Source organism: Myotis nattereri (assembly GCF_964212035.1).
Source record: "Myotis nattereri genome assembly, chromosome: 7".
NCBI lineage: Eukaryota > Metazoa > Chordata > Mammalia > Chiroptera > Vespertilionidae > Myotis > Myotis nattereri.
The window spans coordinates 34,846,926-34,873,366 of NC_138082.1; the positions used below are offsets into that span (position 1 = coordinate 34,846,926).

General features: G+C 51.8%; 2 protein-coding genes across 5 annotated transcripts in view; both read left to right on the top strand.

The window, feature by feature from the left end:
• The first annotated feature begins 4,899 nt into the window (after window positions 1-4,899).
• Window positions 4,900-26,441, top strand: part of UBE2F (ubiquitin conjugating enzyme E2 F (putative)) — an 87,751-nt gene continuing 66,209 nt past the window's right edge. For 2 of the 4 annotated variants that reach the window (XM_081095303.1, XM_081095304.1), the window contains exons 1-2: window positions 4,936-5,062; window positions 16,568-16,706. In XM_081095303.1, the coding sequence (XP_080951429.1) occupies window positions 5,011-5,062; window positions 16,568-16,706 (191 nt within the window). In that variant the 5' untranslated portion in view covers window positions 4,936-5,010. Of the gene's footprint in view, window positions 5,063-16,567; window positions 16,707-26,441 lie in introns of all 4 variants that reach the window. The other 2 variants (XM_081095310.1, XM_081095306.1) reach the window with 2 other exon arrangements.
• RAMP1 (receptor activity modifying protein 1) overlaps window positions 4,939-26,441 on the top strand; it is a 35,696-nt gene continuing 14,193 nt past the window's right edge. The window contains exon 1 of the mRNA XM_081095311.1: window positions 4,939-5,062. The gene's annotated coding sequence lies outside the window, so the exon portion shown is untranslated. The remainder of the gene's footprint in view (window positions 5,063-26,441) is intronic.

Sequence of the window (26,441 nt, forward strand, 5' to 3'; positions counted from 1 at the left end):
ATCAGCATAAAAAGGCAGCCCACAGTTTGAGAGAAAATATAATTATGTATCTGATAAGGGTTAATATCCAGAATTATATAAAGAACACCTACAAATCAACAAAAACAACCCAATTAAAAATGGGCAAAGAATTTAAATAGATATTTCTCCAAAGAATATATGCAAATGACCAATAAGTACAAGAAAATGTACTTGTCACTAATCATTAGGGAAATGCAATAAAAACTGCAATGATATAACACTTCACACCCTTTAGGCTGGTTATTATTTTAAAAAATAAAAAGTATTGGTGAGGATATGGAGAAATTGAAAACTGCATTGCCAGTTGGAATATAAAATAGTGTAGCCACTGCGGAAAATGAAATGGCCGTTTGTCACGTTAAACATAGAATTACTATGACTCAGTATTTTCACTTCTGAGTACATACCCAGAAGAACTGAGGAAGCAGGGATTGAGATGTTTGTACACCTAAGTAGCATTATTCACAGCTAAAAAGTAGTTGTGGATAATTATTCCACTTACATGAGGTACCTAGAGTAGTCAAATTAATAGAGATAGAAAGTAGAATGGTGGATGCCAGGAGTTGGGGGGAGGGTGAGAATGGGGTATTTTTTAACGGGTATTTTTATAAATTATCTATCTGATAAAGGTTAATATCCAGAATTATATAAATAATTTCAGTGTAGGAAAGTGAAAAAGTTCTGGAGATGGTGATGATGATGGTACAACTTAAGTGATTTTCTGTAGAAGACATTGCTATTTTTTACCACAGTGGCAATCCAGAGTCTGAATAGTTCTCTGTAGATATATCTGTTGGCCTGTTTCTGTTATTGATCTAGTAAGAGAATTTAGTGATACATTTAGTCAAGGTATAGAATTTAATGGTAAATGAGTATATCTATATCTATATATGTTTATATATAGATACACACACACATATATGATAAATGAGTTTAATGACAATGTTTGGTTTAGTAGTAGAGTGTACTGATAACTATACACTTGTCTGGATGTTGGATTTGGCATAATGAACACATTTTATGACTGATACCTTTCTTCTTTTCTTGACCTATAGAATTTCCTTGGAAAGCATGAGTTCCCTCCTACAGAAAATGTTCTACAGCACTTAAGAAAAATTGTGGTAATAGTAAGATGATGTGATTAAATAGGCTTGATAAGTGAATTTGGGAATATGTATATATTTAAACTTCCAAAATAATTACTGCTGATACATGTAGTACATTTTTATGACTTCATTGTAAAACATTTAGATTTATTTTCGCTGTTTTTACCAGGAAGAGTGAACCCTTGCATGCTTTGGTAAAGTACTTAAATGTTTTTTTTAATTTTATTTAAAAATTTTTGTATTGAAGTTGCCAACATAATCACAAATGGTGGCAGTAGTATTTCAACTCAATGTGCCTGTTTCATCACCCAGTTTTAAAGCCCTTAAATTTAAATGGTCACCATATTGCTTGCATTCATTTGGTAATTCATTTAGTAATAAGTTCTTTCCTATTAGGTTAGAGTGTAAATTGGAACCATTTTCAAAGTCCAGTTGTTGTCTTGTCTTATAGCAGAAAATTCTTTAATTTCTTACTATTCAAAGTTGCAGTTTTACTAATAGTAAGATGGACATTTAAGTATGTATTTTCTTCACATGTTTAAAATATTTAGAGCATTTAATATTTAGTTGGTATCACTTGATTTAAAGTTACCCATTTAACGTTTATGTTTGATGTATTTACATTTAATAAAAGCAAAGTTTACAGTACCACTGCACCTGTAATACTTCCTGCAGGTTTGATGGCATTTTCCAAGTATAAATAACCTACCAGTGTTTATGTGGAATATACATGGATGGTATTTCAAAATTTTCCTTTCTAATGGGATTTTTTTGTTTTGTTTCATATATTAATTTGTCTTTAGTTATTAACCAGATCCATCCTAAATTTCTATCAGGAATTGAGTTCCATAATGTAAAAAAATCATTTTAGCCCTGGCTGATGTGGCTCAGTTGGTTGAGCATCGTCCCATGCATCAAAAGGTCACAAGTTTGATTCTTGGTCAGGACACATGCCGAGCTTGCGGGCTCAATGGGAAGCAACCAATCAATGTATCTCTCTCACATTGACGTTTCTCTCTCCCCCTCTCTCTCTTCCTCTCTCTAAACCCCAATCAAAACATATTTTAGGAAAAAAATAATTTTAAAACTCTATTAAATGAAACTTGAGTCTCATTGGTTTCAGCCATATATCAAATTAATAGAATCCTAGAATTGTGGAGATTTCTTCCTACATGTTAAATTACATGGTTATTTATATTAAAAGGCTACATTCAGAGTTATCATTGAATAAAGTTGAAACATGGACTAATCATCATTTTCTACATGGACTAGAGAAGTTTCAGGTAATTTTAACATACATTATTGCCACAGTGTGTGTACCCCCACTTTGGCATACAAAGAGAATTTTGAACTTCTCTAGAACTGTATTATTGGGACATCAAAGAGCACTTTAGCTATATCAACTGGAATTTACAGATATTTATGTTTGGAAATAACTAGAGACTTAGAACTAAAACTGTCTCACACACACACAAACTGGAACTAAAAATTTCCATTTGACTTTGCCTGATGCCAGTATTAATTCTGGTCAAAGGAGATACATATGTGTAATTGAGATGCTCAATACAACATGTTAGTTTCTTAAATAGTTCTCCAGCCAGTGTTCCGCTATTAGGAAAGAAAGCACCATAGTGTGTGTATAAGAGAGTTGTGAACTTCAAAGCACATGAACTTGAGAAACGCCCTTTGTCTTGTGTGAGAGAAACAGGAGAAATGGTAAAGGGCTTCCCTTACCAACCTTGCCTCTTTGTGGTTGAGCTTCAAAGAGAAGATGTTGCAAATGGCTCCTGCTGAGAGTGATGGAAGTCCAGCAGCCCCCAGGTGCCATGGGTGATGAGGACAGGCCCACCTCAGAGATGAGAGGCCCACAGCCAAGGATGGGAAGGGTGGTTCAGGCTGTGGGTGGAGGGAGAGTCTGAGCAGAGAGAAGCACGCTCTTCTAGTATAGGAATCCTAGTACAGGATACACAGTGGAACTGGCCCAGGGCTGGGCCCCACTCGCCTCCCCTAACCACCCGTGCCTTTCTCACACGGCATGGTCCCTGCACTGCCCCTTTGCTCTGGCCTGTAGTCCCCTTGCACACTCCTCCTCCCAGCCCTCAAGACTTAACACCACAGCTCGTCTGGTATAGCTAAGTGTCAACCTATGAGCCAGGATGTCACAGTTCAATTTCCAGTTAGTGCACATGCCCAGGTTGCAGGCTTGATCCCCAGTGTGAGGCTTGCAGGAGGCAGCCAATCAATGATTCTGTCATCGATGTTTCTATCTCCCTTCCTCTCAAATCAATAAAAACGCATTTTTTTAAAAAAAGACACCACAGTTGAGTCAGGTGTGTGGGCACGCACGTGTGTGTGTGTGTGGTCCCTGTATCGGGACATGCATGTTATCACTAGAGATTTGGGGAGGTTGCCTCACTAGCTTCACCAACTGAAAGGCAGGACCTGCATTTTCTGCTGACCAGTTTTCCACATAGTAAGGATTCAAATGTCTCTTGAATAAAGTGGGCCACGCAATGGTGGCAAGAGGGGCTAATCAAGTCAAGAGAGCATGTGCCATCCCCCACCATCTGATGCAGACCCTCCCTCAGGGCGTTTGGGGCCCCTAGGCCATAGATTGCTGGCTGGCTCGTGCCCTAAGCATGTGGAGTGGATGGACGACCTGGCTGTCAGCTGCCTCTTATTCTCTAAACTGACAGCAGGTGGCTCTGTTCCCTTTCATTTAGCATAAGGAAATGCTCTCACTCCGGACCGCTGTGCTCCAGGCTCCCTCCTTCTCGGCCACAGAGAAGTAACCACTGCACCAAGGGCAGTGGTTGGTTGATTAGCTCGAGCATAAATTTACTCACTTGCTCAGAGGTCTTGGAATAGGCTGTTACAAGAAGAACCATTGTAAGGGGAGACCCAGCCACCAACAGGCTTTGAGAGCTCCGCTGCCCAGGCCTAAGTTTAGGTCTCCCTGTCTGACCTGCATCAGGAAAGCTCCTTCCCCAGGCTTCCCCAGGGCTGTGTTGTCACCCCAGGGAGCCCTTCTCCGCTCACTCTATAAATGTGTTCACACAGACGCAGACTGACCACCTCACAAGGCAAATCTAATGCTGTCATCTTTCTACATAAGTTCAGAGTCAGAACTTGACCTGAGGCCTAGCAGTCTCCCGGCCTCTCACCACCCATCCTTCCTAGCAAGTCCCTCGTGGCCACCTTTCAGCCCAGGCAGAGCCATTCCCTCTGGCCCCAGGACCTTTGTGCACGCCTGCTGCCTCCCTCCTCCCCTGTGCCATGCTGTTCCTCCTCGCGTAGGTCGCACTATTCGCTCCAGTTTCTCATTGATCCTGTGTTTTTTTATTACTGTGACTCTTCCCGAGCGCCAAGCTTGGCCCCACAGGAGACAGTGACTGCACCTGGGGGCGGGGAGGGAGCGGAAGACTGGTCTTGGCCTTTGGCAATACAGGCACTTGTCCGTTTGTTCGGGGAACATTTCAGGAGCGCCCCCGCATCAGGGGCCCGGCCTCCCCAGGAGTCCTAGAGTGCATCCCCCTGAGGGTCTGGCAGCCGCCGCGCGGCACGCTCCCTGGGCGTAGCCCTCCGCTGGCTGGGCCCGCACTCCCGCAGCGCCGTTCCGGCGACACGCGTGGGTCGGGTCGCCTCGCTGTTGCAGACTCCTCCGAGCGCCCCGGCTGCAGGTGCTGGCCCGCCCGGCTCCCCTCTCCGTGACGCTCACCGCCGTCCCCGCCCGCCCCGCCGGGCTTCCGCCTCCCAGGGAGCCGCAGGGGGCCGGGCGGGCGCCTCCTGCTGATCCCGCTCCCGCCCCCGCCCTCGGAGCTGCGACGACTCAGACCTCGGCGGGTCTCGCGGCTGGCGGACGGGCCCGTACGTAGCAGGCGTCATGGCCCCGGCCCTGCGCGGCCTCCCGCGGCGCAGCCTCTGCCTGCTCCTGGGTGAGTAAGGCTGGGTCCCGGCTGCCCCGACACCCCTGCAGCCCCCGTCCCCCTGCCGCGCCCACTCGCCCGCTCCGCGCCCTCGAAGGGAGGCGAGTGCCCAGAGCTCCCCGGTTGCGACTGGCTGGCCGTCTGGGAGCCGAGGTCCCCGGGGCTCACGAGAGGCCCCCCGGACGTGGACGGGGGTCCCTGAAGGGCTGCGCCACCCTCTGGGGACCGGGACAGCTTGGGGCATTGCGGGGCAGGGAGTTCTGAAAGGCTCAGGGCAATTCTCCAGCACCCTGGGACTCACTGATTTTCAGGAGTAAAACTACAATGCGCGGGCCCCCTGCCCGCACCTCTGTGCCCCCGCGGGCTTCCTTAGGCGACCGTGTGTGTGAGAGCAGGCACCGGGCAGATCACCTATTTAGAAATCAGAACCACAGCCCTTTATCTAGACATTAGTGAAAACGGAAAGCCTGATTCTACCGTACAGCAGTTGCTGACTTGCAAATAAACCTCCCAGAGATGTCTTTGCAGAAGCGGCCAGCTGACTTGGGGATATTCTAAGAGGGACTCTGGGTGTGCTGGCTCCCTCTCCGGAGGGTATTCTAAGCTGAAACCCAGTGAGGACAGGAACCAGCACCAGGCTTGGCAAAATGTAGCAAGAAATTGTCGCCTTCACTTCCCTGTCTACAGTTTTCATCAAATGGTGAGAAACCTTTTTAAAAACGGCTTTAGCTATATGACTCAATTTGTGTGTTTAGGCACCATTTATTTATTCCTCTCCCAAGGATATGTTTGTATTTATTTTTAGAGAGAGAGGAAAGGGCGGGGGGGGGGGGGGGGGCGAGCATCAGTGTGACTCACCTCGATCGGTTGCTTCTCTTATATGCCAGGACTGGGGGTAGAACCCACAATCTTTCCATGCACAGGGACAATGCTCCAACCAACTGAGCCACAGAGCTATTTAGGTACCTTTTAAGAAAGCTAATTAAATAGGTCATTTAAGTGGAAGAATCCAGTGGCCCCTGGAAGGCCCCTGCAACCATTACTGGTTCTTTGGCCTTTCCCAGAAAGGGCAGTGTGGTCAGAAGCACCTGATGCTGCTGGGGAAGGGGAGACCCCCGTGCTATTTTTGCAGCTGGGGGAGCAGCTGGGAGCAGTGTGGCTTACCCTGGAGAGGGTCCAGGCCCTGGGGGAAATGGACTGAAGACTACCCAGGCGCTGTGCCATCCCACCTCTCGCTATTCATAAACCTTGCCAAGGAGGGTCAGATCCGCAGGAAACCCGCAGCATCAATAGAATATCATCTGAAAACTGATCTTGCCCCTTCAGTGTTTTGGCTGACGTTATGTAAAAAAGCAAAATCTTAAAATAATATTATCCTCTTCTTTTGTGTTAGGATTCATTTGGCTTGACATGGAACTTACTGTTTTGGTTTCCTGAGAAATGAACATTTCTCTTTAGCAGGGTTGTGTCCCTTTTTTTTTTTTTAAATCATAAATGTTCTCTACTCATGTGCCAAAGCTGCACCCTCTAAAGCAGTGGTTCTCAACCTTCTGGCCCTTTAAATACAGTTCCTCATGTTGTGACCCAACCATAAAATTATTTTCGTTGCTACTTCATAACTGTAATGTTGCTACTGTTATGAATCGTAATGTAAATATCTGATATGCAGGATGGCCTTAGGTGACCCCTGTGAAAGGGTCATTTGACCGCCAAAGGGGTCGCGACCCATAGGTTGAGAACCACTGCTCTAAAGCGTGTGTGAATAAAGCACTGCCTGATCCCATAAGAAGATCTTCTCTTGCCCTAACCGGTTTGGCTCAGTGGATAGAGCGTCAGCCTGCGGACTCAAGGGTCCCAGGTTCAATTCCGATCAAGGGCATGTACCTGGGTTGCGGGCACATCCCCAGTGGGGAGTGTGCAGGAGGCAGCTGATCGGTGTTTCTCTTTCATCGATGTTTCTAACTCTCTGTCCTTCTCCCTTCCTCTCTGTAAAATAATCAATAAAATCTATTTTAAAAAAAAAAGAAGAAGAAGAAGAAGACCTTCCTTGTTTACCAAGAAGGTGATACAATGTTCTGGTGAAAATCCAAAATCCTGTAATCTTAAATTATATTAGGTCTGGCTAACATTGTATCTTGGAAAAAACAAACACAACTTTATGAGGTTATTAGTAAGCTCATGTCATTGAGCTCGGCAGTAATTAGAATATGGAGCACGCAGTATTTTCTTCCCAAGCTGCGGCTTCAGCCAGATCTCCTTGGAGATGAAAACTTCACTACCCAGAATGGCATTGCAGGATTGTTTTTTTCCCCCCAAGTATGCTAGTTGTTAGGTTCAAGAACTCATCTGCAACAGTTTTACAATCAAGCTACTTTACTTATTCAATCTGCTTGCTTTCTGCACATGGTTTTTGACATCTCACTATTCTGGTCAGACCACATGCATTTCAGAAGTTTGTACGTAGCCGCTGGAAAGTTTTTCATCAATCAGAAAAGAGGGCATTTCCAGACAACGCAGGATCGTGCTGTGTGCGGTGTAAGCTCCTGATTAGAAGAGCCCACCGTCACTCAGCAGGGCGGGCCCACTCAGACTTGTGGGAACTCCTCTGACACCTGTCCTGGGAAGCATGTACCTTTCTTGGGGTCATGCTGGGGGCTGTGGGGTTCTCTTTGCAAGGCTGCTGTGGTCTTTGAGATATCTGACTTTGTACATACACAAGTATAGCCGTAACCTCCAGGGACATCCCAGTAAATACAGCCCATGTGACTGCTTCAGATGAAATCCGGAGGCACTGTAGTCCTAGAGCCCAGGTCTGAAGGATCTTACTTGCTAATCAGCTCGGTGTGTCTGTTCATGCTCCCTGAGGGGAGAAGCTTCTGGATTCTGTCTCCGTTCCACAGGCACACGCCAGTCACTGTACATGTGGTCAGTTCCAGGCCAGGGCTGTTGAGAAATGGTCCTGTCCACACGGATGCCGTAATCAGCAATGCGCCAAGGAAATGTTGAGTTAGAATCCTTCAGGAAAATGGCTCATTGAGAAAACTTCTTTCTCCTTATTTTCCCCCAGAATGAACCAATTTCACAGCTTCTACCCCATTCATACCCCATCCAGTGTGACACAGGAGCCCATGTGGATAGATTCCAGCCCTTGAGAGTGGAACCTGGTGGGTAGGCTGCTAGCATCCCCTCCTTCAGGAGCAGAACCCATCTTTCCTGAGGCCCACCTGGCGTGGTAGGCTCCCCTCAGTGGGCCCTGGCTGCACAGTCTGTTTCAGGGAGGGCATAGGACCCAGGCTGCACAGTCTGTTTCCTGCTGGAGCTGTGGGACCCACTCTCCCTCCTCTTGGCTGGGAGCCACGGAGGGGTGGGGACAACTGTCCATCCTGTGAACCAAGGAGGGGTGGGGGCACCTGCCTATGACCTGAGAGAGCTCTCCTGGCACCTTCTGAGCTCCTAGGTCAAAGCCATGGGGTAGACTTCTCAGCCCTGTTACCCCATCACGTGTGAGCTGGGTGTGCCCTTGCAGGACAGCGCCTGGTGGTGGCAGGTGCTCGGAGGGTCTGAGAAGGGCACCCCATCCTGCCCAAGAGCCTTTTGTTCACTGGGGACTCAGGGAATGCCTCCTGAAGGAGGAGGTGCTTTAGTGGAAAAGGAACAGGAGCTGGGACGGGGGAGAAAGGAGGTGGCCAAGGTGGCCGCTGGGACTTTAGCGCCCATGCCAAAGGCCTGTGCTGCCTGCCTCTGCCCTGCAGCTGCTTCCTGGTGAGTGAAGAGATACCCACGATGCTGACAGGACTCTGCCCTGTCCGCAGCGCCACATCAGAGGTGCCCTTGGGCCCCCACTCCCTCCCTAACCCCCCAGAGAGATGTCCTGGTCACCAGCCCTCCCTCCCTCCAGGACAGGGTGACCTTGGGCTGCGTAAGGTTTCTAGAGAACTCATCTGTTCTCTGTGAGGAGGGTTATGTCAACACAGCAGGACAGGAGGGCTCCCAACCTAAACAACCAGTCAATTCATTTTAACATAATGAAGTTATTGTCCATGGAAAGCTTTTCTTTCCTAAGATTGTCTTATTTCAGTGTTTTCTTTGACAGCGAAAGACATCACTTCCATCATCATTTAAGTGGCTCTGTTGGAGCAGGGCCCACGGGGACACGCTGACCAAGACTCCGCAGGGGACCTGGAGCCCGGGCCTGAGCCTCCCAGCCAGGCTTCTTACTTTATTCTCATGAGGCCTCACAGGGTCTCCTTTGTTTAGCTCCCTGATGGCTCCCTCTCTCTCTACCTTGTGGGTTCCTACAGTGGATTCTGTGGGACCAGAGGCCAGAACCCCAGCCATCCTTATCTCCCACCTGGCCCACATCCACTCTGCCCTCAGCTCACTGTCCTCCAGTCTCACAGGCCCCACCGGGCCACACGACCTCCACCCCTCCCAGGTGGCTGCCCACAGGGAAGCCTCCTCTGGCCACCCCATGCACCACCCTGGGGTGGTGACCCTCTCCTGTGCCCCTGCAGGCCCCCTCACAGCCTCCATCACACCACAGTGGCAGTGCCCCCACATGTGCCAGGCTTGAACCCCAGGTCAGCCCACCTCTGGGTCCCTCCTGTCCACAACTTCTGAATGAGCACAGAGTTTGCAGGAAGCAGTGACCCACCCACAGCCTGGGCAGTGCCCACCCTGCTCCTCAGGGCTCTGCACCCCATGCCCTCAAGGCTCACCAGGAACGGTCCTAAACCACACATCACTTGAGAAGGAAAAGGCAGCAAATGACAAGCAAATAATTGGATACTAACACCTGCCGTATGGTCACATGTCAACGGGAATGAAAGCAGTTTGCGCGTCACATCACAGGGAAGAGATCTAGAAAGCATAGTCACTTCAACAGAAATCTGGTGACATTGACACCGGGTTGGCTCGCTCCCCATGTGCCTTTTCTGCCTCTGGAAGGCTCCATGGGTCCGTTTGTAAGGCGGAAGGGCTGCCGGCTGGGTGGATGGCCAGGTAAGGGGCTCCGGGGAAGCTCTAAGCCATTTCTCCTAGAAACCTCTCTCTGTCCCACACAAGTGGTTCACACAGTGTCATCCCCAGGAGGGAGTTCTGGAAAGTAGAAGCCGGGGCAGCGCCCATAGGAGGAATGGCCCAGCTCGGGGTGAGAAGCCCTGCTCTGTGTAAACAGGTACATAAATGGTGCTGCTTATGCATAAGAAATAAGCCCAGGGCTCTGGCTGATCAGAGCCCCGAGGAGCCTGGGAAGAGCCTCTAGAGTAGACCCAGGGCATTGTGCAAAGGCCCTGATTCGGGGCTTGTTGGAAGCCTTTGTGGCCAAGCATTTGACCCAAGGCTGGGCTGAAGGACTCACCCTCTGGGCCAAGGTAGACAGCTCAGATTTCATTCCAAGGGCAAAGGGGAAACCTGCAGGATATGAAAGGGGGTGATGAGAGTTTGGTTTAAAAGCCTTGGGCTACTTCACAGTGTGGGCTGGGGTGGGAGTGCAGGCAGGGGACCAGGGGAGGGAGGCTGGGTGGGGTGAGGACAGAGGATTGAGATGGAAAGAGCGGAGATCCCTGAGAGTTCCAGAGGTGAAACTGAAGGTCGGCCTTGGGCTTGGGCCTGAGCAGTGAGGAAGGCGAGGGGGGGGCGGGGGGGGACCGGGATGGTCACCCAGGCTGCTGGCCCAAGTGGAGGGTGGGAGCTTAGACTTCAGGGTTAGACCCAGGGTCCCAGTCAAATTTAGATTTCAGATCAGTGACAAATCGTTTTAGTTTGCATATGTCCCATGCAATTGGGGAATCATTGTTTATCTGGCATTCAGATTTCAGTAGGCGTCTTGTATTTTTGCTCACTAAAGCTGGCAGCCCCATCCACAGCGGCCACCTCCCCTTGGACACTCAGAGACCATGGCAGGTAGACAGGTGTTGCACAAGTTCAGGGCACAGAAGAGGGGTGTGGTCGGAGAGTTTGCAGTGAGAGCCTCGGATGAGAGGGATGGTCCTGACAGGGAAGGTCCTGAAGTTAAATGATTCTTCCTTCACTTTGTAAAAACATTTGATGCATCTGGGATGCCCCTGGTTTTTGAGCTAAATGTCTGTTGGGATTTGGACGGTAATTGCACTGACCTATGAATTGATGGGGAGGATGAATATTGTGACCGCTCCTCTGCCTTTCTGGACCTGCAGATTACTGGTTCAACGTCTAGGAATCTTGTGGGGTTCTGGCTGCTCCTGTGAGTGGGACATTTTCCCAGTCTATTTTCTAACTTGTTGCTGGAACAGAAGAAAGCTCCTTTTTTGTACATTTGTTCTGTGGTTGGCCACCTCCCGGCGCTCAGTTTCCCACAGAGCTGGCTTCTTGCTTTGTTTTCCTTCCTCCCAACTCTTGGCTTTTCAGATAGGTCACCTGTAAGGAAGGCCTATCTCCCAGCCCCTCCCAATTTTAACTCTGTCTTCTGACTCTTTGCTGAGTTCCTGCATGCTCTGTGCGGGAATGCACACATGCAACCCCCGACGGCACGTTCCCATGGTGAGTTGTGATAGTGGAACCTTCTTTAACCCACTCAATGCTTTTTAAAGTTGTCATAAAATACACATAACATAAAAGTTACCATTATACAGTTCAGTGGCATTAAGTACCTTCACATTGTTGTCCCACCATCACCATCTTCCCAAACTAAAGCTCTGTCCCCATTAAACACGCACTCCTCATCCCCTGTCCCACCCTTCTGCTTTCTGTCTGACTCTGGCTACTGTAAGGACCTCATGTAAGTGGGACCATACAGAATCTGTCCTTTCATGACTGGCTTATTTCACTCAGAATAATGTCCTCAAGGTTCGTTCATGTGACAGGATTTTCTCCTCTTTTTTTTTTTTTTAACATGTTTTTATTGATTTTTAGAGAGAAAGGAAGGGAGAGGTAGAGAGAGATAGAAACATCAATGAGAGAAAAACATCATTGATAGGCTGCCTCCTGCACCCACCCCCACCCCTGACCAGGATTCGAACCTGTGACCTCTTGGTTCCTGGGTTGATGCTCAACTGCTGAGCTACACCAGCTGGACAGGATTTTCTCCTTTTTAAAGCTGAATAATATTCCATTATATGTATGGACCATACTGTGTTTATCTACTCATCTGTTGATGGACATCTGGATTGATTCTATCTTTTGACTATTGTGAATAATTCTGCTATGAACATGTGTGTGTAAATGTCTATTTGAGACCCTGCTTGCAGTTCTTTGGAGGCATATATCTACAAGTAGAATTGCTAGGTCATATGATAACTCTGTTTAACTTGTTCACAGCAGACTCTTCACAGCAAATGCACGTTCCCATTCCCACCAGCTGTGCACAGGGGTCCACTTTCTCCGTGTCCTCTCTATCTTTGTGCTGGTAGCTTCCTGGTGGGCGTGAGGCTCCCCTCGGGGCTCATCGGGTGGGATTTAACCTTGTCAGGGACAACACTGTGGTTTATCGTTTTTAGGCAGACATCATCTGACTCCACTGCTCTCCTGTTGGATGCCACTTCTTCTTTTACCTGACTTAGCACCCCATTTTCTTGTAGATTCAGGGGACATATTAATAGTCCCCCACATCTAGCACAGAGCAGACACCTCAAGGAGGGGAGGGGAGGGAAGGAACACAGCATCTCGAGGCCAGAGCCAGGGACAGTGGCTGAAACTGACCAGGAGGACCAAACACAGGTGATGGCCGGAGACTCTATTGGCTCAGGTCTACGTGGGCTAAGGAAGGTTTGCAACATGTGGGATGCTGACCGTCAGAGAGTGTATGCTGTGCGGGCGGAGGCGGTGGGGGTTGACCAGGCCTTGACGGTTGAGTAGGAGTTTTTACTGCATGTAGTTTTTGTTTTTTCAGTTTGTCATTGTCTTGGTTTTGGTTTTCCTTTTTCAGGCAGGCATGTGGCATCCTGGGGATTTGGCTCCCGGCGGGTGGCAGGAACCAGGGGGTGCTGGAAGTGGTGGTTCTCACCCTGAGGGCCCTGGCAGGGTGAGCGGAAAATGATTCACGGCTGCAGCCAGAACCTGCCGAGCAAGGCTTTCTCCGGAGGGTTAGGGGAAGATGTGCACAGAATACAGAGATAATAGTTTATAAAGTGTGTTTTTTAACCTGTGGACAATGTAGGGGAACGAAAGGCAGAAGATAAAGATCACCCATATGACATCACTCAGAGATAGCCCATTCTTGATATTTCCTTCACACTCATTGTTAAACAGCTTTATTGAGGTGTAATTGACATGGGATAGCTGAGTACATTAGAGTGAATATATTAGGGTAATCTGGAGGGTCCTGACATACGTGTACACCTGTGTGGGTTCAAGGCTGCGCGAATCGATATCCACCACCTTTGAAAGTGTCCTGCGAACTTGGTCACCTCCCCCTCCTCCCCTCTCCCCAGCACCCTCCCCCTTGTCCCTGCTGGACCCCAGGGGCCCGCGTGCCCTGTGAGGTGCTGAGGGTGGCTCACACTGAAGCCTCACAGGGACGGGCCGCTCGTTTTTCAGGCGGGATCCCTAAACTGAATCCTCTGGAAAGCAGTCCTGTAAGTTCACGGCGGGGGAACTGTCCCACTTCTCCACTAAAGAAACTGTGGCCAAGAGGGGAGCAGGCCTGCAGGAGCCTGTGTGGCCTCCTCTGTGCCGCCTGGAAGGTCAGGGGTGTCGTGGGTCCCTGCAGGCACGTGGGCTGCTCCTACCCCAGTTCCCCGGCACCAAAGGGGAGGCTCTGTGTTTAGCCCCCAGACTGGTCCCTCAGATCAGCGGGCCTCCCAGTGGAGGGCCCTCCCCCCAGCTCCTCCCGCACCGTCACCGGGCTCCCCCAGCTATAGGAGGAGGACTACGGGAGTTCTGTGGTTCTCTCTGCAAATGTGGAATCAGCCGCAGCAGACGGCCCTCCTGCCACCTGTGCAGACAGACAGGGCGGCTTAAAGTGAGGCCCACCCGCTTCGCACTGCTGGGCCCTCATCTCTCCTTAGAAACCCGGATGTCCAAGGTCTCCGTGCAGCAGCCCTTCGGCCTGGAGCCCCGTGGACCTGGGGGGAGCCGGCAGTCCTGCCTGTCACTGTGCTGAGGGATCCCCTGCCTTCCTCCGCCAGTGTCCTCATCTCAGGGCCAGTTTCCTGCTGTGGACAGAGGGGCCCTGTCTCTGAATTCCCGATGGTGCATGTGCCCGACAGCTCCTGTCCTGACTCACGGAGTGTGTCTGCTCACGGCCTTCGAAGCCATGATGAATGAATCCATTTGCAGTCCCACAGGAATGGAATCCAAACAGCTGGCTTTAAAACTCTGGGCAATTTTATTCAGCTTTAAAACTATACTGTCTCTCTTTCTGACCAAAGAAAGTGCATCAGGCTGGTTAAGAGAAGTGAGCTGTTCTCCTGCACCTAAACCACTATGGTTTCAGGCTCCCTGGCAGCTGGCCAGCCTCACCCACAGCAAGGCTGCTCTGGCTCCTCCAAGGCAGGGAGAGAAGTGGGGTCTCCATTCCCAGAGAGCAGGGTCCCACCCTGGGTCAGCAGGGGGACCATCTCAGAGCCCAGCCAGGGTCAAGGCCAGGGACTGGGGAGGGGCGGGTCCTGCTCTAGGGTGAGCACTGAGGCTGCCAGATAGGGCAGGCCAGTGGGGTAGGGGCAGGGCTGTGCTCCATGGCCCAGAGGTCGCAGGGAGAAATTGCCCAGAATGCACTGGGAGGGACTGGGGACAGGTGGAGGGGACAGCAGCACCCCTGGCCCCCAACACCAGCACTCCCTGCTGGTGACCAGTGGAGGTGCCCTGCCCTGCCCTACCCTGGCGACTGGCTCTGCTGGACGATCTGCCCTTCTGGGAACTTGGTGTCCTTGTGACAGGTCTGTCCGATGTCGTGTCAGCCGAGTGGCTCTGCAGAGAGCCCTGGCTGAGATGTGTGGTCGTCTTCATTCTCCCTAAAACCAGCCCTTCCAGACAGGAGGGGTCCCCCAAGCTCCGGACCTCCATGGACCAGTTGCAGGCGCCTGCCTCACACCCACACAGAATGAAGCTAGGTGTTGCCATCTTGTTCGTTTGATGCATATTAACATGCAGAGCTGCTGGGAGGACGTACATGTATCAGAAACGAGTGGCAGGTGACAGGGCAGCACAAAAGGTCCTCAGAAAAAAAGGAAATGTTCTACCACCCAAATGAGGTGCTGAGGAAGTGGGCTGGGCCCGGGCGGGGGAGGGAGAGGAGATGGGAGAGGAGGAAAGAGGGGGGAGGAGTGCAGGGGAGGGGGACCTTTGGGTCTGGGGTTTGCAGGGAAAAGCGTCCTGGTGGGGAGACAGGGTGGGTCGTGGGGCAGTGAGGGGGTGGGAACCATCAGAGAGGCCGTCCTCAGATGAGGCTGGACAGATGGCTCAGAGTTCTTTCCTGAATTCAGTGTCTGAGCCTCCTGAGCTACCCAGGAGCCCTGGCACTTCCCCTGTCCCACAGGTGGGCTTCCTTAGGGCCCCCTTGGTGGGGCAGGGGGAGCCGCTGGGCAGAGACCAGCATAGCCTGGGGGCAGTAGGTGAGCCTGCAGCCTCACCCTAAAGCAGTGATGGCGAACCTATGACACGCAAACTCATTTTTTTGGTTGATTTTTCTTTGTTAAATGGCATTTAAATATATAAAATAAATATCAAAAATATAAATCTTTGTTTTACTATGGTTGCAAATATCAAAAAATTTCTATATGTGACACAGCACCAGAATTAAGTTAAGGTTTTTCAAAATGCTGACACCCTGAGCTCAAAAGGTTCGCCATCACTGCCCTAAAGGGATATGGGATCTGGGAAGGACACCGCCTGCCTGCCCTGGAGAGGGAACAAAGCAGGCCTTGGGCCTGAGGAGGAGGAGGAGGCCTGGGGGTGGGGCCCGGGGTCCCTGGCCAGCCTGCCCCGCCTCCACCCCAGCAGCCTCCAGTGGAGCCGATCAGCAGTGCGCTGCTTGACCAACAGTTTTCATTTTTGATCGCGTGTTAATCAAGGCAGGAGGGTAGGACACGTCATGCCACAAGTTGTCAGCTTAGTTACAACCGGTAAAAATCAGACACAGGGGGGTGAGCCGGTCTGGGCTGGTGGTGCAGCCAGGTCCCCACCTGCCCTGGGATAGGACCCTGTCCTGCTGTGTCCCCACCACCACCACAGGCGATTCCTCCTCCTCACTCAGTGGACAGGCCTCGTGGCATCGTGGGTGAGGAGCCTGGGTCCAGCCCCAGCGATCATTCTTGCTGCCTCGGTTTCCACATCTGTGAAGTGGAGGCATTGGGAGCATGTCAGGGGCTGAGTGAGGATGCGTGTCAGCCCCTGTGCCCGGTATCCCCGCACATCAGATTCTCGGGACAAGTGAGACCCCATGGCAGCCCCCAGGTGCCTCTGGGACGGGAGCCCTGGACGGATGTGTGTGTGTCGGACAGAAGAGCCCGGGCCTGCAGGGAAGGTGGGCGGGAAGGCAGGGGAGGGCGGGCGGGGACAAGGCCGGAGGGTGACAGTCCCCACACACTGTCCTTGCAGTGCATCACCTCTTCATGGCCACCACCTGCCCGGACTTCGACTACGATGCCGTCTTGCAGGACGTCTGCCTCGCCCCATTCAAGGTGGACATGGAGGCCATCGGTAGGACGCTGTGGTGTGACTGGGGCAAGACCATCGAGTGAGTCAAGTGTGCCTACTGGCAGGAGGGACATGGCTGGGGGGACCTTGGGGCCCCAGGGCCTGGTGAGGGTTCTTCACCATAGTCCAGGGTGACGGACAGGCTGTGGTCATGGGTGGAGGACAGATGAGGGGGAAGGAGGGGTCAGTGACAGGTAAGTGCAGACAGTAAGGGGCAGGAGGTCCGTGATGACCTGGGATCCTCAAGGCAGCAGGAGACCGAGCGTCCTGTTAGGGCTGTGTCCAGGCGTAGATTCCTGTGGCCCATCCAAGTGCAGGCATCTGGGGACCACGGAGAGCGCTGCCCAGTGCCCAGGGGCCTCGTGGCCGAGTCTGACAGGCGCCGGGTTGCAGGGATGTCCCTGCTGGTTCCCCTGGTCCCCATAATCAGGCCAAGGCTGTCCTTCTGCCAGTTCATGGCTAGGAGCGCCCTGGGGTCACGGGAGGCTGTCCTTGGCTGGGTGGCCATGGCACCCCACAGTGGACAGCGGGCACTGAGCCTTCCCCTTCATGACTCAGTCCTTCTACCAAAACGCCCCTCTTCCCACCCCGCGGGCTGCATCCACTGCCTCCCTTTCACTCAGAGAGGTTGGGGCTTCTGTGCTCCTGGGCCAGGACCTCAGCCCCTGGAGCCCGAGCAGAACTTGGTGTGAAGAGGCAGGAGCCCTGGGACGGTGGGGTCCCCTCATTCTTGTTCTTCAAGGTCTCATTTTCTAAACTGAAAAATCAATCACGGGTGAGAAATTGGGGGCCGGGCAGGGTGTTAAAAATCAGAGCCGCTTGTTCTTGAGGCTGCTTGGCCCGTGCCTGGGCTGAGTGACTTATTTAGTTTAGGTCAAGGTTGTCTATCACTGGATCCACGGAAGAGGCCGTGCTCTGCGTGTCGTGTGCCCTGCCCCTCCTCTGTGTGAGCGAGGAGGTTTGTGCAGCCAAATGCAGGCTGTCACCTAGCAGAAGACGGGATAACGCTAGAGATGTTAATACAGAAGCAGTGGTGATGTCACTCGAAACTGAAGCCGCCACAGCAGGTTTCTGACAGTGGCTAGTTCGCAAGCAGGAATGAATATCACTCAGGCCCAGGAGAGTTGTCCGTCATCAGAGCCCAGTGGCGATAGAGCCAGAAATAGAAGCATGGGGTCGGGTGAGAGGGCCAGGAAATTCCTTTTATTTAAAAAGAAAATCCAGCCCTGGCTGGTGTGGCTCAGTTGGTTGAGTGTCACGCACCGAAAGATCTCCGGTTCGATTCCTGGTCAGAGCACATGCCCAGATTGCGGATTCAATCTCTGGTGGGAGTGCATGCAGGAGGCAGCCAATTGATGTTTCTCTCTCTCTCTCTCCCTCTCCCTTCCTCTCTCTAAAGTCAATAAAAACAATTAAAAAATAATTTAAGAAAAAGATAATCAAGATAATTGAGGGAACAAGGAGCAAAAGCCCTATTTCAACAGCATCATTATACCTAACATAGCATATGTTACATTGCATGACATGTGTTGCAATGTCATTACATAACCGATGTTGCATTACATGATGTGTTACATGACATGTTACATTACATGGCAAAGGGGAAGCAGATGCAGCAGAACTAAGGTTGCTCACCGCTGACCTTGAGGTGGGAGGTGATCCTGGATATCTGGTGGGTCCACTGTCCTCACAAGGGTTCTTAAATTGTCCCAGCTTCGGCCATTAGAGCGCTCTTGTGTCCTTTTGGGGGCAGTTCCTTAGGTGCCACGGAGTTGTTCCAGGCTCCTCTTGTTCAGTTTCTGCTCCAGCCCTGGAACCAGCCACTTCTCCAAGAAGCCCTGGCTCCTTTGATTAAAGAATGGTGTTTAGAAGCCAGGATGGGTAGATAGATGGCTAGATAGACAGATAGATGATGGATAGATAGATAGATAGATAGATAGATAGATAGATGTAGATACAGGTACAGACATATAGACAATAGATAGAGATATAGACACAGATATAGATATAGATCACACATATTCATACCAGGGACTTAGATGTAACCGAGGGAACCATGCAAGCATGCACCATGAGAATGTGGGTGAATCCCCCTTAAACCTGGTGTAGGAAACGCTATCTATAGCAGTATTTATTTCAGGGAATTGTTTTATGAGATGGTGGGGTCTGGCAAGTCCAGTGGGGGTACTGCAGCCTCGAGGCAGAATTCCTTAACTCGGTCTTAGAGCCTTTCAACTGACCAGTGAGGCCCCGCCCACACTATCAAAGATCATCGTCCCAAAGCCAGCTTATCATAGCTGTGAGCCATCTCCGGAACACCCAGGGCCCTGTGCGATAGAATAACTGGGGACCAAGGTGTGGCCAGTTTGACACGGAAAGCAGACCATCACCTTGGGGCATCTAGCATCAGAGCGACACTCAAAGGGAGGCCCAGAGAGGTGCCCTTGCCCCTCATTCCCACTCCCCAGCCCCATGTTGCCCATTCTTCCCCACATTCCTACCCATTTGCTATGTAACCAATCTTATTCACTCTGCCTTTCCTTCTTGTATTTCTTTTGCACAAATGAGTAGGTGTAACCATTTTTCTTATATCCCCCTCTTTGTAACATGGAGTATATTATACTATAGATTCTCTTCTTGCACTTTTTTTTCATTTGACAGTGTATCCTATAAACAGACCTTATCAGTGCAAAGCCTTCTCATTCCCCTTACATCTGAGTAATACCCCACGTGCTCAGTTTTTTAACCACTTTCCTAACAAGGGGACACGTAGGTTTTAACAACACTTCCCAGTTTTAGGTCGTGTTGAATGAAGGACTTTTTCGTGTTGTTGGAACTGTGTCTGCAGGGTCGAGACCTAGAAGTGGGTTTGCTGGATCCACTGTGAGAGCACGTGTCATTGCGGTCCAACACGTTGCCACCGAAAGGCTGTACCAGCTCCCTCCCAGCAGCCGGGGGGAGGGGGGGGGGTGACAGGGGGGCTGGTTCCCACAGCCTCACCGAGACTGGGTTTCCACACTTCTGAACGCTCACTGTCTGATGGAGAAATGGTCTCTCAGTGCATTCATTTGCATCTCTCTAATTTATGAGTGGATCTGAACATCTTCCATATGTTAAGGGCCACACACATATTTTTGAGACTTGATTGTGCCTGTCTTTCCCATTTCCATCCGTTTCTGACCCTTTTTAAAGCGTTCAGGTTAGAGGAGACGTCTGGCCTTCGGCTGCAGCGCGTGTTACATATTTCCTCCCAGTTAGTCGGCTGTTTTCCGACTCTCTGGTATTGTCGTTGCCACGTTATTGTGTTCGCGCGTCCTGGGCATCCGTCTCTTGTCGCCTCTGGATTGGAGTCATGGTTGAAGGGCCTTTCCCTACGCCCAGGTCCAAGAGGAAGCCACCACATTTTCTTCTCGAGCTTGGGCGGCCTCGGTGTCCCAGCCGGTCCCGGGCCTGCAGGAGTTGATTCTGCTGTGCAGGGTGAACTCTCAGGCACCGGCTCTTTGCCCAGAGGCTCCGCCCACTTGTCCTGTTTATTCAAAAGCCCATCTGGCCCCACCTTTGTTTCCAGGTCCATCTTCGTTCTGCACTGAATGTCCCTGCGCACCTTTCACACCGTCCCTTTCAAACTTCCTCATGTTCCCTGCGTCTGCAACATGGCTTTCTCCTCCAGAACCAGCGATGGGTCCGAACCGCCTCCTCAGTTTACTTAGTTACCGCTTACCTCGTTCCAAGACAGTTCGCAAAGCTGGCGTTTGCTGAGCACGTACTATGTGCGGGGCATAAGCTCTGGACGTACGTTACCTCCTTTAAGTATGAGGCAGCCTCAGGAGGAGTCAGAACTGTCGTCACCCCACTTCATCTGCCCAGGGTCACAGCCGGTTAGGGATCTTTGAATCCGAGGTCCCAGCTCTTGACACTCCCCGACGACACAAGGTGGTTCCCCTGACTCTCCGGAGGTGTGGGGATGCCCTGTCTTTATATCAGGTGGCTCTGTGGGAGGTGGATGCTGGCCTTCGCTGGCTGCCTCAGCCCCTGCCAAGGACCACCAGGCTGGTGAGGTCCACTTGCATTGGAATACAGAGCCTGCCTGGCACTGGAGCCATGGGCTGACCTTCCAGGGTCTTGGGCTCTTGGGGTGGACAGGATGGTCCAAGTGACCGGGAGGAAGAAGAAGAGAAGAGGCCCAAAAGGAGGCCCAGCGTGGGGTGGAGGAGCCGCGTGAATGGGCAGGAGGGCGTAGCCATGTTAGGCACAGTGTCCAACAGGGGAGCAGGGCCCCTAAGTGGGGGACGGACAGGCAGAGAGCCAGACAGTGGGGCTGGAGGACTGTGAGGCAGGCAGATGTCGGACAAAGGGTACCGGTGCTGGGAAAGACCCCGCTGGAGCCGAGTGCAGTTAAGGCTGTCGGGGGTGGGAGGCAGCAGCCCAGCGAGCAGGAGTGGACCGCTGTTAGGACCTGGGGTTCAGGACAGGCTGAGGGTGAGGACAGGAACTCCAAAAGCCAGGGCCACCCAGTGCCTGCTGCTTGAGGTCATAGCTGTCCCAGGGCCTGGGTGGGTCTGCAGTGGCCCTGGAAATGCCAGAGGGAAGCTTCTGGCTTAACAACAGCTGCCCATCAGAGGAGACTTACCTTCCCACTAAGTGGCGCGGATAAATGTGAGCCAGGTGACTTCTGCAGATGCGTGGGGAGGGGAGAAGCTCCCCTGTGGGGCGTGGAGGGGCTGCTGGGGCCACACGGTCTACCTCCTACGTCAAACTGGACAGAGGGGCCTGTGACAGCCCTGCCTCACTTAGGACATTGCACAGAAGCGTGGGCTTATTCCGTCCTGAGCAGCACTGCGCACCGTTGCTCGGAGATACAAGTATCTCCAGTGAAAGCAGGGCTGGTGAGAGCATTCGGGCCGTGTTCCAACACGAGGACAGCGGACACTCTTGAGTGGCCTGCCATGGGACTGAGGGCCTGCTTGCTTTTGCATTGGGAGATTTGTCATCGTCACTGCCTACCCGGTGACGGGAGTCCAGCGTGGTTCTGTGTTGAAATGGGTGGCGGGTTCTCCAGCAGCCCTGGGCTGAGGCCCTGGTCATGAGCCAGGCTCCAGGTCTCCTCTTGAGCCCTCTTCTCTCTGCCCTTCACTGCCCAGGTCCCTGCACCAGCTCCCTGCAGGGCAAGGGTTCAGCAGGGCGGGTCCGCTCTGTGCACCAGGCGAGTCATCATGTCCGGGGTGAGCTCATTCACTGCAGCCCGGGGTTTGCTAATGGAAATTCAACGTAATTGAATGTATTCACTGGGAATACAATCTAATTTGGGGAGCAGTGGAGATTAAGGAACAATGTGTCATCCAGACTCCATTTCCAGAGACCTCCCTGTGGGTGTCAGGAGGAGAGAAAGAGCAGAACAAGGAAAGAGAAGAATCTCAAAAATGGGAACTCAGCTAGAAGATGGTTGGTTTTAAAGTGACCACATATCGGGTTTTCTCCCCAAGACAGGAAATGCGGGTGATTCAGAGATGGAAGGCCCGGCTGCTCCTCCTCTTCCTGCTCAGCTGCGGGCTCTGAGCTGCCACCTCGGGCAGGAACCCTGTCAGAAGCATCAGAATTCAGTGAGCCCCAAAGAACCCACCTTTACCTTCGCGCCTTCCCGGTGCCCCTCTTCTCTCGGCCCTGAAGCCCCGGGCTTATCAATGCTGTGGTGTGGCCTCAGCTCCTGAAGCTTTGGTCACACTGTGCAGGGTTCCCAGGCCCAGGTCTCCACGGCCTGCTCCCTGGGGACTGCCTCTGCCCTGCTCACCCCAAGCTGGGCCATAAAGAGCCCTCCAGCCTGTCCAACAGCTGCTTTTGTTTGAATTCCAACAGGAATGGAGAGGGAGGCATCTTCTTCAACCACGGTGGTTTCTCTGGGGCAGTGGCTGTCACCCTCCCCGGGTCCTGCTGTGCTCAGGCCCCCTCCCCAGGTCTCAGCATGGGCCATGACCTGTGCTCAGCAGGCTGGTCACCAGAGCTCCGCCCAAGCGTGGCCCCTGCCCCACAGGGACACCTGCCTGCGGTTCCTTCTCGGGTTTGCCCCTCCAGGCATCTGCCTTGGAACTAGCCCTGAGCCCGTGAGTGCTTGGGCCACGTTCTTGTCGGGAGGGTCTGGCGCCGAAAGCCACTCCCCACCCCAGTGCGCACTGGGAAGGAGGATCCTTCTGGGGTCTCCAGAGCCCAGGCTCACACCCTCAAGCCCAGGTGCACAGAAATCTGGTGGCTGACCTTGGCCTCTTAGGCCTTCAGGGAGGGGTTAGGGCAACTACCCACCCATCCTGCACAGGCTGGTGTGCGAAGACCTCACTCAGCCCCTTCCAGGAAGGGTGCTCTCAGCTTCCAGGAGCTGGGGCAGGGCTGTGGGGATCCCCCTCAGCTCCCCAGCGGTGGCCTCTCAACACTTCATTTCACATCGGTTCAAGTCTTCCTGATGTGTGGGGCAGGCGGTCCTTCTTGCTGGTCCTCTGCCATGGACAGTAAAGCCTGAGAGGGCCTGAGCTCTCAGCAGCCACCCTGGGGTTTGTCGGGCCAGTGAAGCCCCGCTCAGGTGGTGGACAGAGGCCTAGGCTGGGACAGGAGGCATCAGGGTGCAGTGTCTGCTGGGTGGGCAGAAACCCTTGTCCTCCACTCACTCAAAGACCTTCCTGGTCCCTCCCTCGAGGGCACCTGGGCAGAGCCTGTGGGAACACTGCTGCTCCTGGCGAAGTGTCTGCAGCATCACCCGACCCCGAAGCGCCAGCCCCGGCCCCTCTGTCAGTGGGCGTCTTGGTGAGGCTGTGAGGCAAAGGCCTCTCAGCCCCTCATCCTGTCTCAGGAGCTCGGCCCTGGCTGCTCTGAGGAAGCAGATCCAAGACAAGGGCAACTGGACAGAGGATGTGGCGGGGAGGGATAGTGTCATAAAGAAAGGAGCCCTCTGGGACTCTGCTCCCACATCTGTGCTCCCAGTACAGAGGGGAACCAGGAGGCAGAAGGGTCTGGAAATCTACCTTCCTCCACTGTGTGCCCAGAGCCAGCTGTGTGGCAGGCACATAGGGGAGGAAGAGTCAGAGGGGTAGGTCCTCTGATTAGTCCCAGCCCCAGCCAGTGCCAGCTCCATGGTCACCCCTCCAGAAAGTACCCTGTTGCTGTGTCCCACCAGCTGGGGAGCTGTCTTCCTTTTGGGAAGGTTGGAGGCCCTCGGGGCAGCCGCAGCCCTTCAGTTGGGGTTGGCTTTGAAGTGGCATTCCTGCCCCATGGTGGGTTCTGAGCATGATCCCCAGAGGGTCCGTGGATGCCTACCTGCTGAACTAGGGGCTTGGGAGGATGAACCCTAATTCCTTTTTTCAGAAATGCTCTGCAGAGACCTACAGCCAGGAACCCTTTGTGGTGGGGGGACACTGGGAGCCAGGGAGAAGGTGCAAGCTCCCCTTTTCCATGCCAAGGGCTTCAGCTTCCCTTTATCCCCAGTGCTCTGTGTCTCCGGCCCTGGGCGAGGACAGACACTGCCCCAGACACAGTGGGAACTGCGCTCCAGCCTCCCGGGATGTCTTTTCCCATCAGATTATTAACTGCCCTGTTTTGCAATTTTGCAACCTCCTCCGTTTGGGGATGAAATCAAGCCTCCATGTCAGAATGTAAAAGGTCAGAAGCAAGCGGCACTAAGCAGATCCTGGCACAAGTAGAAGGAAGAGCAGGCAGGTGGACCACATCCTGGTGACGAGGGGGACGGTTTGGGGGAGGCTCTGCACAGCGCCTTCCACTCCCACCTCCCCCTTGGACACACTGCTTCCACCCTGCCCCCAGCAGCATGAGAACCCCAGAGCTGTCCAGGCTACGCACATGGGACTTCACTGGCCAGGGAGGCAGGTCAGGCATGCTCACTCGTTGGAGTTGCCCTCCTGGGACTGTCCCAGGGAAAGGGCAGGGCAGCAGGTGGTGGCACAGAAGGCAGTGGTGATGAAGGCATGCTCTGGGTGCAGCGTCTCTGTGTTGTGGTTTGTGTGCCATGGGGTCAGCCGGGTAGGGGACCAGAGCAGATGCCCTTCCTAAGGCTGGCCTTCGGCCCAGCACTCCTGCTCAATAGGCCATCACAGCATCTCCCAGGGCCCATCCTGCCATCAGTGGCCCTCCCCCAAGCACATGGGGCCCGGGACACTCTCGTCCTCTGTGGGGGAGCCTTCCCCATGCAGATGTGGACACACCCCCACCACCACCACCCAGGGTCTTATGGGACTTAAGCCTGGACACTGTGCACAGCTCCTGGAACAGATGTGTCTGAGGTCTGAGCTCTCTCTTCTCCTGGCTTCTTGTCTCAGTCAAAACATGGAGAACCCACCTTCTTACAAATACACTCCTTATGGGTAGCAAGGCAAGGTGAGTTTACCTTCACGGCCAGGGCCAGGTTGGACAGCCAGCTCCCTGGCAGGGAGGCCACTGAAGGGGTCCTGTCCTGATTTCTCAGTCCTATTTATGTTCAGCCGCTTCAGGTTTTGCCGTTGTAAATGAACTGCAGTGCATATAGCTTACTGCTGTTTTGGACTCATTTGTTTAGGTTTTTGTTGTTGTTGTTGTTTTAAGAAGTCTTGCAAAGGGGCCTACACAGCACAGGCCTTGAACATTCCAGGGTTCTTAGAGGTTTTGCCCAGTTGCTCTTTCGAATAATTTGACTAAGTTATATGACCAGAAACCTATGGAAATGTTTCTTTTGTTCGTGGGTCCATGAGCACTGAGTTTGTCAAGATCGTGTTCTTGCAGGCTGACATGAGAGTTCCTGTTTCGCCCTCATCTGCCCGCTTTGGCTGTTAGGAAGGTCGAACTGCTTTCTCCTGCAGCTGTTGGGACTTGTTTTTTCTGGAGTGCAGATCACCTGCTCATAACCTTTGCTATCTGTGTCCTGAGTCACCTTCTTTTACAAACTCTTAAATATTGCAGAGACGAGCCATTTGTCATGTTATTCCGTCTTCTCTGCGTGTGTCACTTGTGTCTGTTTTACTGATGCTTGTTTTTCGTGCTTTAGCTCCTTAGTGGTTCGGTTTTGGCGCGCTGCCTCCTCACTCCTCAGGTCTGTGATTTGATCACAGGGCTGTCTGCTCCACAGACTCAGTAGTGAGAGTCATATGGCCACAATATTATGTTCTGTTTCTACTTAGTTGCCCTGTGTTTTGGAATAATGTTTATCTCCTTAACACTGTGCGTAGTTACAGTAAGACAAGAATTAGGATTTATTTCCTCCCTATCTCGATTATCCTAACATATGTTAAATGATATTTCCTACCTTCATTGTCTTGTTATGCTTAGTTTAACACATAACGCATTCTTGTATGCATTAGTGTCTATTTCTATTTCTTTTTAATTCCCACCCAAACAACATGCATCCTGCTGTGTGTTACTCAGCTCATTTCTGTGTTTCCGGGTTTTTGTGTACTTGATAATGGGCTATTAGATTCTCTAATTCTAATTATATTCTTACTAGTAAGTAGCCCAGTGCACAAATTCATGTACATTGAATGGAAATTAATTAGAAGAAATATTTTAATATCACTAGTCACCCTTTCTCTGTAATAGAAGTATCACAGATGAAAGAAAATTAGTAAAATGTACATGAAAATAATATATAAATTGATTAATAAACAATAACAACATGATATAACAACGAATATTTTCCATGAAATTTTTACTGTCAGAATCTTCGTTTATCATTAATTTTTTAAAAATATGCTGGGTATTCTGGAAAATTTATATCATTTGGACAGACTTTGCCTTTGCTACAACATCG